The sequence below is a fragment of the Pygocentrus nattereri genome, chromosome 1 (assembly GCF_015220715.1).
Source record: "Pygocentrus nattereri isolate fPygNat1 chromosome 1, fPygNat1.pri, whole genome shotgun sequence".
NCBI classification, from domain to species: Eukaryota; Metazoa; Chordata; class Actinopteri; order Characiformes; family Serrasalmidae; genus Pygocentrus; species Pygocentrus nattereri.
In genome coordinates this window covers 47,202,354-47,220,164 of record NC_051211.1, presented here as the reverse complement: position 1 = coordinate 47,220,164, position 17,811 = coordinate 47,202,354, and the positions used below count along the sequence as shown (strand labels likewise).

Genomic DNA, 17,811 nt, shown 5'->3' with positions numbered 1-17,811 from the left:
CATATAGTTGGAAAGTGTTTTCAAGTACTGAAGATATGAAGACTGCTCAGAAAAGCATTTTGTGACAAAAGAATGTAACTTATCAGGATAACAACATTGTCATATTGCCCATTTCATTTCAATTACACTGTTGTAAAACAGCAACATCACATAACTCCCTGTGAAGAAAGCCAATCCTCCAACATGGCAGACAATAGAACGGCAAAAAGACAAAAGTATAGAGCAGGCCACAGCAAACAGCAAACTCAAACCCAAACCAAGGCTCTCTTGGAGCACTTACACAGGTGAAAACGAGTCTTGAGGTAGGCCAGGTAAGCCCTCTTTCTACGCCGCAGTGCTCCCACCTTACGATGGATGCTTGGGATTCCTGCAGGTTCAGTGCATGACTCGATTACAGCTCACACACTTAACATGTGCATACACTTAAAGCTGTAGGAATTCAATAAGAGGAGCTGAATGGACAGCTGTATTCTCCCTGGCCTGCGTGTGTAATACTGAATCACAGCACAGTGGTATCAGTGCCAACTACTGTAAATGCTTCCAGTGCACACAGCCAGAGCTGAAACATTTCAACATTTCACTCCCAAAAACCTGCTTTTGTGTGGCTGCAGCATGGTCCGAATGTGGAATGGGAACAGTGACTGGTCAGGGCAAGAAAGGGCAAACATTATGGTGAATGGTTAGATCTGCTCTTTGACTTCTTTGTGTTCAGAGAAAGATGGGCAGGATATAAAGAAAGAAAATAGAAATAGCTGAAATCAAAGAGACAGGAACGAGGGAAAAAATGAAAGACAGACAAGTGATAGCAGTACAAGTCAAGGCTGCAGATGGTCACACAAAGCCCAGCTGTTTGCCCAAGTCTCGTAAATAAGCTTGAGCACAGATAGAGCCAGTCCCTCAGCCCCTCGTAAATTATGACCTGCAGTGTGCAGTGCGAAAGACGGAGGAGAGCTTAATTTACAGTGCCTTGTGTGCACCCTCACACCCGAAGAAAGGCACAGCATTAGTGCTCCTTGTGAGCTACATCTGTGATCAATACAGCTCGGAAAATCCAACACGATTAAAATGGCTCACAAATGCTAATTCCAGGGTCAGTGCCAGGAAAGACCTATAAAGTACTGAAATCACAATTTCACTTTCGACCATGCTGAAAGGTCTAGTGGACTTGCTGTTGACAGAGCAAATGCTAAGGGTATATTTGACAAACCTGAATTGGTGCACATTGACAAATGTTTTCTAAATGGCACTTAATTGAGTGTCAAAAATAGGCTCCTGTGCTCGATCTGCACCATGAATTTTGTCTCTGCTTCTCTGACATCCGCATATAAACAGCTACTGGTTTAAAGGCCTGCTGACATCAAAGCTGGGCAAACAGACAGTTTGCCTGGTGATCTTTTTTTTGCTCTACCATCTGCAGTAAACACAGAGAAAGTCATCAGCACATCAGTGGGGCAAAAAATATTGTTCTAGGCTACAGCAAACTCAAGCTCAGACTGCAGCTCTATACTCCTGACTTGATCTATCTTTACACCTCTTCCCATCACAAATGAGTCATGCCTGCTCCCTGGAGGTGAAGAATCACCATGCAGATCAGCATCTATTTATTTCCTTTTTTCCATCCTCCTCGCTAAAACATCATGTCAAACCACGTCAAATGTCATGAGCCTGGCCTTTCCACAAGACCTGAGGGTTTGGCAGGGATCAAGATGCATCCTGTAAACTTCACAGTCAGTTAAACACAAGCAGGGCTCAACAGGAAACCCATCTATTGTTAAAGCCTCACCTTCCACAATCTTTCCGGTCTGTTCTGCTGCTCCCCCAGGTAAGACTTTAGCCACATATGCTCCGATCTCCCCATTGCTGCCTGGAACCTCCTTACCTCCCACCACACGAATGCCTAGTCCATTCCCTGCAAGTCAAATCCATCACATTTGAATTAGAAAGGCATTTTGCTTTACAATGCATTTTCAATGTATCTACCTTCATTCCTTTCAAATCTTGTATAGCTGTACATCTTAATCTACACTAGTGGATCCCAGCCATGGTCCTGGAGGGCCCCTGTGCTTCACAGCAGTGTTTTCTTGTGCTAACACACCCACTTCACCTCAGGAAGGGCTTATTTATTAACGGATTGAATCAGAGCAGGGAAACGCATTAAACTACCTAGCTATAGCTATGCTTGTCTTGTCTAAAAGTGAGCAAAACTACCAGTATTGTCCCTGCTAGAAAAACCAACATAGACCAACAAAAGTTGTGTTTTGGATGCTGGTAAACCAACACCAGACCAGCCCTAGACCAGCATAAACCAGCTTAGACCAGGATGGAGTGTTTGTTTTCAGCAAGGATCTTAGGTTTGATGCAAAGGGGGCACTAGCTAGATTGCTCCTATTAGCAAAATTTTAACCGTGGGCTCATTGAGGGAACTTGAGACCATGCTTGCAGAACACAAAGCCAGTAATGTGATACCCTTGCAGTCTCTGGCGAGAAGGTGCATATTAGAGGCACACGACAGGTGGAAATTAAGACAAGGCCCTCAAGTGCATCTGCTTACTTGATTCATGGTATGTAATGAGCAACAACATGGCTGTAAGGAGCCAAATGCAAACAGTGACTCACACAATGCTCCAGTACTTTAGAATGTTGGTCCTGAGACTGAGTAATTACCAATCTAGACATTACCCCGTCTTAATTGCGGTGTATGAGGTGCAACAAATTAGCCAGTCACAGTGCAGCACATACAGTACAGCTTCCGCTTTCTGTTTGTTCACTGGTTGTTAATTATGATGATAATCTGATGTGAGCAGTACACACCATTTTGGCCTTTGGTGACTGACAAAAGTGGAGAGGTGCCAATCCACTGCCAAGCCATGAAATGTCTGCTCTGTTCTAGAGTCTAGAGCAGCAATGTTTCAGAAGCTGGGCTAGCAGTACCACAACCACACTATTATTTAGTAAATGCACAGAAGGCCTCAAATGTCTTGTGCAGTACATAGGCATATGTCTGTCTGGTGACACAGAATAGGTACCATCAGCAGGAGGTGCCATAAAAGGCTTTTTAAGCATTTGCTTTACTTACTTCCCTGAGGCCCCTTGCTTTGTAGGCATGGCAGCTGCAGGAAGATCATTTTTTGTAATAGGCTGATTTTAACACAGGCTGCTAGGTGTCTAAGTCACTGTCATGTATTGTAACATAAAGGGAGTGTTTAGCCAGTGTGTACAGAGTGATTAGAGATTACCTGATACACTGCGGTCTTTAGGATCCCTCTGCAGTTTCACTCTTGCATGAGGAAAGGGGTAGTGCTGAGACTTCGCCTGCGTCATATCACACAAGCACAAGCCAAATTCACACACAGATTCACACCTACATGAAACACTGGGACTACCACAATATTACAATGAATTCATTAATGTTTTGCATTTGCTGTTTAACCTTGTAGTAGAGAAAGACACTATATATGGTGCATGTTTTCTAAGATCGAAGTTGTTTCTATGGCTGTTCTTTGCATCTACAGTGAGGAGAAAAAAGTATTTAGACACTTTTGTTTTTTGAGGCAATGTACCAAAAGACTGATATAGTGCTGATATAATGCTAAAAAACACCCACTAGTTAATTGGCAACAGGTCAGGAACAAGATTGGGTACAAAAAAGAACATCCTAGAGAGGCTGAGTCTTTCAGAAGGATGAGGAGTAGTTCACCACTCTGTGAAACATTGCACAGACAAATAGTGCAACAGTTCAAGAATAACATTTCTCAACATAAAATAGCAAAGATCTTGGGGATTTCATCATCTATGGTACATAATAGCATTAAGAGACTTTGGAGAAATCTCTGTATGTAAGGGAGAAGGCTGAAAACCAACATTGGCTGGCTGTGATCTTCAGGCCTTCAGGCAGCACAATATTAAAAACAGGCACAATTCTGTAGTGGAAATCACTGAATGGGCTCAGGAAAAATTCAGAAAACCGTTGTCTGAAGGGTTCACTGCATCCACAAATGCAAGTTAAAACTCTACCATGCAAAGAAGACTGCATTGAAGCAGAATCCCAAAATGCCTCTGCCTTCTCTGAGCCCAAGCCCATTTAAGATGGACTGAGGTGACGTGGAAAAGTGTGCATCTGGCCTATTGTTAGCACACAGTTGAAACTCCAGCATCATGATATAGCTGTGCGTTAGTGCACATGGCATGGCTTGTGAAGGCATCAGTAATGCTGAACAATTTATACAGATTTCAGACAAATGTGGTGCCATCCAGATGATGTCATTTCAGGAAAGGCCTTGCTTATTTCAGCAAGACAATGCCAAACCACATTCTGCATGTATTATGTATTGCTTCATAGTAAAAGAGTACTGGCCTGCCTGCAGTCTAGACCTGTGACCCATTGAAAACATTTGGCATATTAAGAAACGAAAATATGACAAAGGAAACGCTGAACTGTTGAGCAGCTGAAATCCTATATCAAGCAAGAATGGAAAGACATTTCACTTTCAAAACTACAGCAGTTGATCTCCTCAGTTGCCAGCACTTACAGATTGATGTTAAAATAAGTGGTGATATAAAACAGTGGTAAACATGCCCCCATCCCAACTTCTTTGGAACATGTTCCTGGTATCAAATTCAAAATGGACAATATATTTGTCATATATTGATACTGCAAAAAAGTATACATAACAAGTAGCAATTATGGTGAAGATGAAGGAGCTTCCTAGAGACAACATTATTAAACAACACTCAAACTGAAAAGCTACAGAAACATAGCAAAGACCATTAACAGCCTTATCAGTACCCTTGGTTTGATAACATGCAAGTGGATCTAGTTCAAGTGTTTTGTATGTGCCTCTCTTGCTGTGTGTTCAATAAAGAGCACATCCTGCTGCAGATCATGGTTGCCTTGTGTTTTTCTCTTCTGCTACATCCTATGCTACAATATGATGAATACCATACCTACAGTGAAGTATGAAGGTGGGAACATCAAGATCGCTGCTTCTCTGCAAATGGTGCCAGGGCATTACATCAGTGAGGGAAACATGAATGGAACAATGCACTGGAGGATATTACAGGACAATTTTTCTCATCAATCAAGAAACAAAATCAGAGGAAAAGATGATTGTTTGAACAAGACAATAACCCCAAACACTCTTTATGGAGGCACTGGCAGTCCATGAGAGAGATCCTCATAACCTTGGGAAATTGAAGAACTTGAAAAAGAGCAACAGGACAAAATTGAACCACAGTGCTGTAAAAAAGTTAATTATTTTTACCATAGATGTCTCAGGGCTGTAAGTACCGACAATATTATGTGGGTAAATTTAAAGTGCATATATACCAGGGGTGCCTGATCCTGGAGATCTACCACCCTGCAGAGTTTAGCTCCAACCTTAGTCTGTTGCACTTGATCCAGGTAAGGAAGGCCTTCTTGGGCATCTGAATAATAGAGCCAGGTGTGCTGGATCTAAACTCTCCAGGGTGGTAGATCTCTACAACCAGGATTGGGCACCCCTGGAAATATATTCAACAACAAAAAGTGTCTAAATTCTTCTTTCTCCTCATTGTAATACTTGGGATAGTTGGTAATAGAAGTGGGTGAGGACAGTGTTTGTGTTTTTATTCAGAAGTATTCTTCACCTGTCTCCTATCCAGCCCTTGTCCATCCTCTCGTGGCTTGTCAAACCAGTCGGTCTCCTCCCGACGCAGGTGGTAGGCTTCAGAAAAATCAGATCAGAATCAAGCCTTTTAAAGCTTGCTATCAGCCTGTTAAAAGAAACCCTGCCAAATTCCTCCAGGCATATAAACACTAGAGACAGGTGCAGTGAACAGAATCCCCAGTTCAAAGCTTGTTCCAGACATGCACTCAAGATATCATATGCCAGGGGACATTTTATTTTTATCTGTTGGAGGGAGGCATTTTAAAAGAATCTACTGTAGATTATAAACCTACAAATTTGGACAAAGTCAAAGGTATACATTTTCTTGGCATAAAGGAACGAGGTATCATTGTGTTCTTAACTCATCTCTCCTTGATTACGACTATGTTAACTTAAAACGTAAAAGACAGGAATAAGAGGTCATTAGAGATAGAAAGATAGCTACTATTTTGCTAGAATGCAGAGAAGAATCTTACTCTGTGAAAGCAATGAGAAGGTTGGAGAGACTTGGGGGGAGTTGCAAACCAATGCAGGATGCAGTGCATGCACACCTTTTTCTGTATCCTATGATGGGGTCTCCTGATAAAATCTTTTGAATCTTTCATTTAGAAGATTTGATGCGAATACAGTAATAAATTACTTGATTGTATCTTAAGGATGTGCATATTGGACATACAGTACATCATCATGGTGGTGTAGCACAAATAGGAACATGAATAATCACCTGAATTTCAAATGTAGCATGATATGAAAAATGAAGGCTATCTACACATTTACATAAAATCTGAAAAGTCCTTGACCCAATTAAATGTTTTCTATGGCATTTAATGGTGTAGTTTACAGTGTAAACAATTTATCATGTATTTAACTAGAGTCAAGATTTAGCACTGAACTTTCAGTACATTTGAGATCTATATGACTGGTATGATACTGCTATTTTAAGTGGTGGCAATGCAGCATCTTGTGTCAACAAAACTGGAGTTATTTTTAGAACAACGGGAGCATGAAATTAAAATGAAACAAGCAGACGCATGAGGAACTACTGCAGCATTATATTAATTTATGTGTTCAACACTCCCCACATCATGTTGTTATGGAAATGAATCTGCAGCTGATACAGTTGACCATGGGCTTATGGGTGAGTGGCAGGCAGGTGGTCATGGTGCAGGGAGTGAGTGGGTGGCTGGTGCTGGGTGTTAGAAGGAGCAGGAGGGAGTAGCGGACGTTGGGGCAGAGGTGATCAGGTGGATGTTAGAGGGAGGGGTAGGGGAGCTGGAAGCTAAAGTGGTAATACTCTACCGTCTGTGACATTCTCATGTGTGTTTCCTGGATCGTCTCTGTTCAAACCCACCAGGGATTCACTTAGTGCTGCAACCAAGGCAAATGCATTTACTTCCAGATGGCACATATGATGCGTTCATCATATGGTATTACATGTGTGGGGATAATAACAATTCACTTAAAGAAGTGATCAAATGTGTGTAATCAAATGATGCACTAGATTTGGGTTTGAACAATAGATATTATGATGAATGTGATTATTAGTGAATTATATTGGGCATGTTAAGTGTTATAAAAAAACAGGCTTGTATTGAAAATTAAAAGGCATTATTAGCTGATTTCATATCAACATTAATTGATGCATTTGTGAGAGGCAATCATTCTAAAAATAAAGTTCAGAAAAGCAAACCCTTCTCTGTTAGTAGAGACAGACTTTTGGTAACAATTTTTCTGGATAGGCCACTTTAGATGCTTTGTAGTTACTTAATTTACTTCCAGTTTACAACCAACTAAATATCTACTAAATTGACCATCATTTTCTCAACTCTAAACCTGGCTGTAACCCTAACCCTAGCCTTAACCTCAACCCGAAACTTAACCCAACCCTCACCCTGGTCCTAGCCCTAACCCTGGTCCAAATCCTAACCCTAACCCCACCACTGTTTAGAATCAACTTTAATTTCAAAAGATGGTTAACAATTTGAAAATCTGTAGAAAATCTATACGGGACTATAATGCACTATCCAAAAAAAGTGAGACCAAACTTTTTGTTAAACAGAGTATAGATTAGCATGCCAGAACTCAAGATTTATTTAGAAACAAAAAAACCATGCACATGCAACTCATTAGTTTATTATTATAAGAACACAAAACATGCATATGATCAGAAACTGAAAATGAATTAGACACAGACTATTATAACACACATAGCGCATCACGAATCACTGTGAGAGGACTGCTTGTCCCTATCGTAAAAAAAGACATATCTTTAAGTTTAAATAAACAGACTGACCCCACCCCTCCATACATGATTTGAAACCACCTTCATACAAATCAAATCTAGTAATGTTGTACAGTATGTGTACTTCAAATCATAAAACACTTCAACCTTTTGTGAATATTGTGTGAGGACAGGTGAACCTTTTTTCTGTATTTTATGATTCTGTTCTTTTGTTATTGTCCTTTATTGTCTTTTGTTATATCTTAATTTGCATATTGTTTAAAATGTTGCCAATCTGGAGGCACGTTTTTATACCATAACACATTGTTTTTGCCTGGTTTCAGTTATGTTGTCTGTCTGGAACTACAGTAGCAAGGCTATTTGACCCAAACTCTTGAGAAATGGCAAATGTGAAAATATCCAGGACCTCTCAGAGTTAGATACACGATGCCTTCTTTTCATGCATTTTTTTAAGAAAGACAGTGCAAGCATAAGTAGAAGTAGGAATCAAAATGGGCAGCTAGCAGAGAGAAAACATGCAAAGCATTCAAATTTGCAAGCAAAGTATAACCCCATACATATACTTTTTATGTTTGATGAAACATAAATTAATGTACCATGATTTCAACACAGAATAGAAAGTGCCTGAACATTGGTAAATACAACAAATGAATGAACATTTTTACACCAATAAAAAAATAACACTCAGGAAAAGAAAGACAATAAGATAGCCAAAGAAAATTTGAAGGAAATGAGTGTGACTTGGTATTCAAGAAGGACAGTCTGAGGAGAAAAAAGTTACCTTCACTATCAGACATTGTGCCCTGCAGGTCATCCATGAGCACATAGCTGCGCCCTCTGCTTGAGTCCTCCCTGAGATGCTGTTGCTGGGGGTCCTGGAGGGAGAGGCAAGACCCAAATTGGTCGCGGGAGTCGGCGGATATAGGCGGGAGCGGACCAGCAGATGCCCGTGCCATACCCATCGGCTGACCCACTGGACTCAGCGGGCTCTCTTCCTCAGAGTTTTGTGCCACGATTGGGATTCGCCCACGTCCACCCTGGCCAATAGGCAGACTGGTAGGTTTTGTCCTACCTGATGGTGTCTGATATGCAGAAGTCTCTGAAGATGGGTCACCCTCTGCTTTGAGCCTCAGGGAAGAACTGGAAGTGTCCCTTTTGAGAGATAAGTCTAGGCCATACACAGAAGAAGGTCTAGAGGATGGCCGGGATCGGCTCCCGCTGGGATAAGCCGAGTCCTCCCCCAGAGATGTCCTCACACCTGGGCTCAGGTTCAGACTCTGACCTAAATTGAGTGAACCAGCTATATTGGCTCCTAGCGTTGAGCCCAAGTACTTCTGCTGCTCTGCAATGTTCTTACGAAGCCCAAAGGTGATCTCATCCTGTAGTAATCTGCTTGACCTTGGTGAGGAACCACTGGATCCCAGGTAGCTACTATAGTCTGTCTCTAAGCCCCTAGTGTCCTGGATGGAGGAGTATTTTCCAATGTTGCTGGCGTTTTTATGTTTCTGGTAGAGCATAGATGTCGGAAGCTGTTTGGCTGCCTGCTTCTCCAGGGTTAATCTACTTATGCTGTATTTCTCTGACTTGGGGAATGGCCTATAGCCTGCTCCAGTTACACCAGTGCTAGGAGTATAATGATGTGAGAGGCCAGCAAGCTGCTCTAAACTCTCAGTACCGCCTGTGCTCCTTCTAAACTCCTGCTTCAGCTGCTGCTTTAGAAGCTTCAGCTCATATGGTTCTTCCATTGAATCCTCATCATCTTGGGTTTTACCATAGGAATGAAGCCTTGAGGAGCTGCCAAGGAAGTCTGTGCCCACATCCGCTGCTGTGCGTCTTAGTAGGCGCTCTGCTTTGGCTAGTTCCCTCTCAGCAATTCCATAGCTAGTTGATGAGAGGCCAGCTGAGCTCTTAGCAATTTCAGCCGCATCCTCTAAGAGCAGGTAACTTCTGGGCGTTTGGTGGTGTTGATCCAAGTCAGCATAGAAAGAGTCTGCTGACACATTGGACATTGGACTTCCTACTATGCTGCCACCACGTTCTTCCAGGCCACGCAGATCAAGATGATTTCCATACTTCCCTCCCAGATAAGATGAGGTATCATAGTTGGTTGACACTTTGGTAGCATCTAATTCAGACAGAAGAGCAGCCTGTTGTCTGGCTTTCTGCTGTAATAGTAACATCTGGTGATAACTCTGCTGCTGAGAGGCAGTGAGAGATGGCACAGAGGAATATATTGACTGGGACTGGTAGGGCTGTTGAGACTGATACAGGGACTGCTGATACTGTGGGTACTGATACTGGGAGTATTTGCCATACTCATGTTTAGTCTGTGGAGGAACAAACTCATCTAGTTCTGACTGTGGAGCAGTGCGGGGTCTCTCAAGTCCATGTCCACCTACCTCCTCTTCATCTCCACCCCTCCTTGTCTCACGTATGTTGCTCACCTCACTGTCAGACATGTAGTCGCGATCCTCTGCAACACTTTGCAGATATGCCCTTTCCCTCTTCTCTCTTTCTTTGAGTAAGGCGTCTTTTCTTCTGTTGATTCCCATCTCTAGGTATCGCAGTTTGGCATCAATCTCTTTCTCTTCTTCATCTAATTCAGCCTGCTTCTTGCGAAGTTTGGAGGACTCTCGTTCTACCAGGTCCAGTTCACGATCAATGTCCTGTAAGATTTTTGCCCTTGCCATGTTGGAGCTTCGGCAGAGACGTCGACGGGCAGATGCAGTGCTGTATGGGGTTTGACCAGTATTGGCAGCCTCCTCTTCTGAAGGTGGGTTAGGAAGAGTTCTCTTCACTTTCTTCTGTGTGCCAGAGGGAGTGCCACTTGGAGATCCTTTACCCTGACATGCAAAAAAAGCAATGTTTTTGATTTTGAATTGATGAATGCTTCAGTTAATATTTAAGCACTTTTAATGCATTATAATTAAATAATGTTAACCTCTCTATTGTATAATCAAAATATTAAAAGGAACAAAGGCAATGCTTGTCTGGACCACTGAAAGATGAACTCAAACAAAAGAAAACACAAACCATCAAATAAACTAAATGAGAACATAATGATACCTTTAATACTGCATTCATTGTAATGGATTATACATAAAATAAGATTAATATGAATAATTAGATTAATGAGATTAAAAATAAAGATGCAATATCACACATACACTATTAAAGATGAAAAATATATACTTACAGCATAACCCTCAGAGTACTGGAAATTGGCAGCTGCTCTGTCCTCTGCAGTTGGACTCATGGGTTTGGGATCAGATAGTGACCGCTGCATAACTTTGGGTGCCCTGGATGGGTCTGCTCCATGTGTTTTCTGTGGGCTGGTGTCCCCAAGAGATTTCTCATAGGATACAAACTCAAGGGATTTGCTAGGGGACATACAAGGGGACATTGGCGAATAGAGGACTTTTGGGGATTTAGGGGGAGCTGGAGCAACCTGAAGAGTGGAGGTGTCTGCTTTGAGATGTGGAGACTGGCTAATCTCTAATGGGGTAGGACGTCTTTTAGGGGAGTCAGGGTAATCAACCCTAGTGTCTGTCTGGACAGTGTGTCCTCTAAGTGTTCCTGAAGAATCTGTCTGTACAGAGATTTCTGTAAGAGCCTGCACTGAAACTCCACTCCTCTCACCTGTACTGTATTTACCACTTCGTGACCTACTACGTTTCCCTCGAGCAGGAACCTCCCACTCATCCTGATCTTCATCATCTGTTTGTACACTGCTGTCTACACTCTTCTTGGCACTCTTCTTTTTTCTTCCCGCAGTATAGGCCTTGTCTGTATTGTCTTCTTCATCTGTCTGACAGCCACTGTCCATCTTTTTGTCAGTCCCTACAATGACACCATGTGTCTGCTCATGGATCTCACCTGGATACATTTGCCTGTATTTCTGCTCCTCCAGTTGCTGTCTAAGCTGCTCTTGGAGCCTCTGAATTTGCTCCAACTGCTCTTGCTGCTGAGCATACGTCTCTTTTTGCATCATGAGGTGAGCTTGCCTCTCTTCTTCCTGCTGACATAGAATCTGCTGCTTCATGACCTGTAGCTCCTCTAACTCTTTCTGTACTAGAAGCTGCTCCTGCTCCCGGAATCTCTGAATCTCTTGCCTCTCCCACTCTAGTTCTTCAGCAAAACGCTGTTGTTTTATTTTCTCTAACTCCAAAAGCTCACGCTCCATCTGATACTGTTCATCACCCGGAACCATGGGGGAAGACAGAGCCTCTAGTGAAGCTGCAATAGCTTCCAGTGAGGCATCTGTGTAGTCTAGTGCTGCTACTGTGGTTACAGTAGGAGGTACTTCTGAGAGGCCTGTTGAAAAAATATCCTTAGAGACACCTGTCTCCAGATTCAAGGGCATGTCTTCTTGGTCCTCTGCTGTAGTCACAGCAATTGTGGAGAGGAAGCTGTGTGATCTAGTGAGCGGCTGACTCTGCAGATTTGACAAGGATGGCATTGTGTCACTTGTATGCATACCTGACAGAGTATTGTATGTCATACTGAAGATAGATCCAGGTTGAGTAGTTATAGCATATGTAGAAGGAACTGGTGCTGCTACAGAGGAGTAAACCACTCCATTTGAAGATCTCAGGACACTAGGAACTCCAAAGTGAGTTCCAACTGTAGATGTTATTCTGGCCTGAGAGTATGGTGGAATTGTAAGTCCAGAATACACTCCTGTGGATTTGCTTGAGTAGTCCACAGCTTCACCTGTTAAAAGTTCAGACTGTCAATAACGAGCTCAGTTGATATAAGCTTTGATCAAAACACTAAGAAAGCCATGCTTCGTCCAAATAAAGCAAAATAAAAGTGACTTTTGCCAGATCACAGGAAGCACAAAATTCAAATATCAGTGAATTGCATGCAGACACAAACCTGAATACAAAAGTAAAAAAAAAAATAGGGAAAGCATACACATGCAAAGTCCAAGGAAAACAAAAAAGCACAACTTAAAAAAAGAAAGTTTCAGCTTGGAATAAGCATAGGCAACTCAAAATGACACCTGTGGGAAAGATCTGCAATATCACACTGACCTGCCACAGACATCTTTCCAGAGGTTAGGTCTACAGCACCTTCCATTGCCCCATTGTAATCATAGCTATTCTTACTCTTGTATAGAAAGAGACCAGCCTCAGCCAAATTTGTGTCAGACATTGAGGGCTTGATTCCACCAAGTCCTCTCATTCCATATGGGGAGCGATCATATTGGTAGTGGTCATCCCTGTAGCCAAAACGATCCTCTGGCAATGGAGCTGAGGGCTGTTGAGTGGCACAGCTACTTGCAAATGGAAGCTTGTAGACAACATCACAGCAGACTGCCCGTCTTCCTGCTGTTAGGTCTACTGGTTTGCCATCATCCTCTGTGATCACTGCAGTGACCACTTCTGAAGTGGAGCCATCTACAGAGACCATGGTTTGCACTGACTTCATTGTAGTGAGGTCAACAGCACCAGATATACAAGTTTCCAGTCGAGGTGGAATACTTGTGCTAATACCATTACTTGCGATTGTCGGGGCTAATGTCACAGGAACAGGATGAGTTTTGCTCACAGTTGTGGAGAGATTGATAGGTTTTTCTGGTTGAGCGTCAACAGGACGATAAATAATTTGGGAAACAGGTTCAAAAGATTTAGCTGTTGTAAGCTGAAGAGGCATTGAGGTGGCCTGAGAAAGATCACTGTTGCTGTATGCTATGGTAGCTGTACAAGTGAGTATGGTGATGCTGTCAGTTACAACAGACACTGAGGAAGTATCTGTGCTTAGATTCATAACTGATGACTGGACAGCACTTTGTTGCCGCCCACTGCCATCAGCAAGGACGGACTGCCGTCGTGACTCAGATGACGACAGATCCATACCTTTCATAGCAGTTTCTGCATCGATTTTTGGAGTGCGCAGGTCAACGACCTCTCCAGAATGATAGGCTTGACCATTTTGTGCTTGTATTGGCTGAGGTTTCAAATTTTCAGGGACAACTGGTATCCCAGGGGCTCTAGAAGTGGGAAGTGGTGGTGCTGTTCTTTCATGTACAACTGACACTGTTGTCCTTTGGACTTCAGTAGTAACTACCTGAACACCAACATTTGGAATGACTGATGAAGGCTCTGAAGCTGAAATAGCCTCATAGACATGACTCATGCTTGAAACTACCTTCTCTGGACCACATATTTCTTGGCTTTCTATAGATTCTGTAATTCGTGTAAATGCTAATGGAACCCTAGTCGTTTGTGACTGTGGTGGTGGTTGCACCTGTGCCTGAGTTTGGAGCTGTGCAGAAGCTGGTTTGCTAGGTGATGTGAGATCAAAACTTGTTGTGGCTTGGGTTGTCACACCTTCTATAGGTGACCCAGGCTGAGATGGAAGAGTGATAACCACATAAGTGTCATGTAAACTTTTGCCAAACCTAGGGGATGTAGGGGACTTGATTGGTGAAGTAGTCCCTGTCTTACTTTCAGCTGAAGGACTCAGATTCAAAGCACCTTCTACAGTGCCTGTGGGGAGGATGTTTGGTCTTGGTGGAGCATATGCAGAAGAAGATGCTTGGGCACTTGACATGGGCTTTGGAGCTATGGGTGGCTTCACAGACTCTCCTGGTCTGTGACTGAATGTCAGGCCTGCAGGGATTGAAGATGGCTTTGGAGGCACAGGAGGGGGAACATGGGGCTTATATGTTGGAGCCATAGGTTGTCTAGGGACTGTAGTTGGAACTGGAACTGTTCTTTGGGGAACCTGAGGTGGAATCTTTTTGGGATAAACAGTAGGTTTGGGAAGAGTAGGAGGTGGTAGGGGTGGAGGAACAGGAATGTCTGTTCTTTCCTGAGACACAGCTCTACGTAGAACCACTGGTTTGGGAGGAACAGGTGGAGCAGTTGATATTACACTAGGTACTGATGGAGCATACTGTGGTACAGTGGATAAAGGTGATGCAACTGCGACAGAAGGTCTAGAACCTATATTATGAATTGGAATAGGGGAAGCATCTATTTGAGTAGAGGCTGAAGACTTTGACAAGTCAACAACATCAGATTGGAAAGCCTGAACTGCTTCAACTATGGCGTCCTGTGGTGGTAGTGGTTTTGATGGTGTTTCTTCCCTTGATGAAGCGAGCTCTGTTACAGGCTCTGAAGCTGGCGGAGCAGCTGGTACTTGATGAGGTACCTCAGTATCAAATGATGCTAGTTCAGTCACTATAGTATCTGATGATGTTGATACAGGAACAGAACCTTTTTCAGTGTCCTGTTTGTGATCTTCAGTGCTCTCCTCTCCAGATTCCTCTTCACCTGAGGAGCACTGTGTCACCCTCAGGTCAGGTATAGGGAGAATTCGTCTTGGAGGAACATCATCTATTTTTTCTGAAGAAGTTACTGCCATTTGCTGTGCTGCATCATTCAAATCAGGAACAGATTGGGTTGGGCTTGTTCCTGGTGTCAGAACAGTTCTATGTTTTTTCATAAGTTCCTCATATGCCTCCTCTGCATCTAATAGTGGTTTCCCATCCTTGCCTGACTGGGCAGAGATACTTGAGGAGATGGTGTCTCTTTTGGTGTCTGATGAGGGAACCATGATCTCTGGTTTGGAGGTTTCTTTTATGGTATGATCTTTTTTCAGCTGCTGCTCTTTTAGCAGCATCTCTTTCTTTCTCTGCATCATGTCTTCATATACCTCATCAGGCGATCTAAGCTTTCTTGCTTTTTCTGGAACAGAAATTTTGTCTGGTGCCTGCTCCACATATACATCTTGAACCAAGGACTCATAAGCGTAGTCTTCTATCAGCATCCCACCATAAAGAGAATCTTTCCCTGGTGGAAGTTCCACTCTCTCTGTAGTTGGAGATTTTGCCTTCAGCATTATTTCCTCATATGCTTCATCTGCAGTTTTCAAAGGTCGTTTTTCCTTATTTTCTTTTGACTGATTATCCACATGTTGCTCATCTGTTGGAGAATACAAGGAGACTGAAGTGGGCAGCTGATATACTTTTTGGACAGCAGCAATTTTCTCTGGAAGAATCTCAAAACCCTCTGGGTCTGATTCCATGCTTGGAGAGAAATCTGAACAAGATGATCTTCGGATTTCCTCCATCTCTGCTTCTTGCCGCAGCTCCTCTGTTGGTGAAGCATCTTCAATTGGTGAGAGGTTACTTGGTGGAGTTTTTGGTCGCTCTCTCCTTCTTTGTGCACGTATCTCCTCTTTGTCTTTTTTTGATTTCTTCCCAGAACTCTTTTGCTTCTCTTGTTCTTTCAGAAGCTCTTCTTCCTCACGCAGTTCTTCTTCTTCAGATGAATCTTCAATAGTGGGTAGCATTTGTCCAGGCTGCCGGTGCTTGGCTTTCCTGTGCTGTTTGCCTTCACCACTGGACCGAATATGGCTTGGGCTGCTGCTGTCACTGTCTTCATCAAGTGAAGACAGTGAGGTTGGAGATGTTCCTGGAGTAAAGCTGGAAGCATGCAAGCTTGAGGAACCTTCACCTCTGGATTTATCATCAGGGGAGTCTGTAAGGCTCTCTGGTTCACCATCGTCTGAAGCCTGCCGAACAGTGGCGACACTGTTCAGTTCGATAGTTTTAAAATGTCGAATGCCAGCTTCATTATCTGGAAAAGGCTGCTCTCCTTTATCTAGTTCCTCAATTTTGGCCACAGAAATGATACTTTTGCGGTCTGGCTCATCCTCAGGACTGACACTGCTCTTTTTGAGAAGACGTCTTGTCTTGCCTGACTCACTCTTCTCTTTCATTTCTTTTTTGGAATCTCTTTCCAGTTGTTTCTTTTCGTGATCCTTGATTTTTTGCCTGATAAAGTTTTCTTCATCAGATGGTGATGCATCCTCATCAGCACTCATTTCCATAATCTGCTTTCGAATAAACTCTTCATCATCTGCAGAAACTGGGCTTTCTCCTCCTAAATTCTTTTCTTCTCCAAGTTTCTTTTTTCTCTCGATGATAGGTGAAGATTCTCCCTCACTGCTGTCCTCCAAAAACTCTCCTTGAATGTCTGCTGGCACAAGTAGTTTTTTCCTTTCTTTTTTCTTTTCATCCTTTTCTTCTTGAGCCTCACAAACTCTGTCTTCCTCTGAACTGAGGTCTGGAGACATTGGGAGCACCTCCAGTCGGCGTCTGGTCTTCATGGTGTCACTTTGTGATTCATCTTTAGAAGGTGTTGTCTGAGCCTCAAGTATTGGAAGTACAGTGCTCTCCAACTTGGCCAAATCTGAAGGGCTGGTGGGACTGCACACTTGATTGACTCCATCTTTCTCGCCAGGCTCCTTCAGTAGCTCTTTGTCTTTTGCAGGCCCAGCAACATCTGTCTTCTGCAAGATACATAGGCAAATTAGAATTTGCAATGCATTCAAATCAGAATATACAAGGTAAAATAGTATTTAAGTATTAAAAGCATTAAACAGACACTTCCCTAGTATCTAAGCATCTAAAAGAGCTCCATCTAGCATTACCTCTACAGCTACATGTTACAGTTACCTCTCCCAACTCATCAGTTTCTTTAGGCTTTATCAGTGGCTTTGACCCATCTTCTTTTTTCTCTTCAGAGGCTGGAGACTGCACTTCCACAGATGATTTGTTTATTTCTTGTTTGCTAGCTACAGGCAGTGGAGAAGCTGGTTCTACTGTCAAATCTACATTATAGAGTACATTTTCAATGCTAAATTGGGTATCAGCAGATTTTTTAATGGCTTCTGGGTCAACTTTTACCTCCTGTTCATTTTTAATTATATTATTATCTTTATGGGGCATTGCAGCAGAGGAATCAATTATTTCAGCTGGAACTACAGTCTGTTCCATATTTGAATTAAGCTTGCTTTCTGTTATAATGTCTTCCTTTACATCAAATGCAGGGAGTACAGATTCTCCTTCTATCTTGTCCATGAGAACAGCTGGTGTGGTAAACTGTTCTTGAGCTTTTTTTAAGACTA

At 42.7% G+C, this 17,811-nt stretch overlaps 1 protein-coding gene across 10 annotated transcripts in view; it reads right to left on the bottom strand.

Moving 5' to 3' along the window:
- pcloa (piccolo presynaptic cytomatrix protein a) overlaps positions 1 to 17,811 on the bottom strand; it is a 64,864-nt gene that overhangs the window by 18,910 nt on the left and 28,143 nt on the right. For 9 of the 10 annotated variants that reach the window (XM_017712199.2, XM_017712202.2, XM_017712204.2 and 6 more), the window contains 7 exons: positions 12,924 to 17,193; positions 11,084 to 12,600; positions 8,669 to 10,730; positions 6,945 to 7,013; positions 5,626 to 5,702; positions 3,237 to 3,312; positions 1,784 to 1,909 (listed from right to left, as the gene is read on the bottom strand). In XM_017712199.2, coding sequence (XP_017567688.1) covers positions 1,784 to 1,909; positions 3,237 to 3,312; positions 5,626 to 5,702; positions 6,945 to 7,013; positions 8,669 to 10,730; positions 11,084 to 12,600; positions 12,924 to 17,193 — 8,197 coding nt within the window. The remainder of the gene's footprint in view (positions 1 to 1,783; positions 1,910 to 3,236; positions 3,313 to 5,625; positions 5,703 to 6,944; positions 7,014 to 8,668; positions 10,731 to 11,083; positions 12,601 to 12,923; positions 17,194 to 17,811) is intronic. The other variant, XM_017712203.2, reaches the window with a different exon arrangement.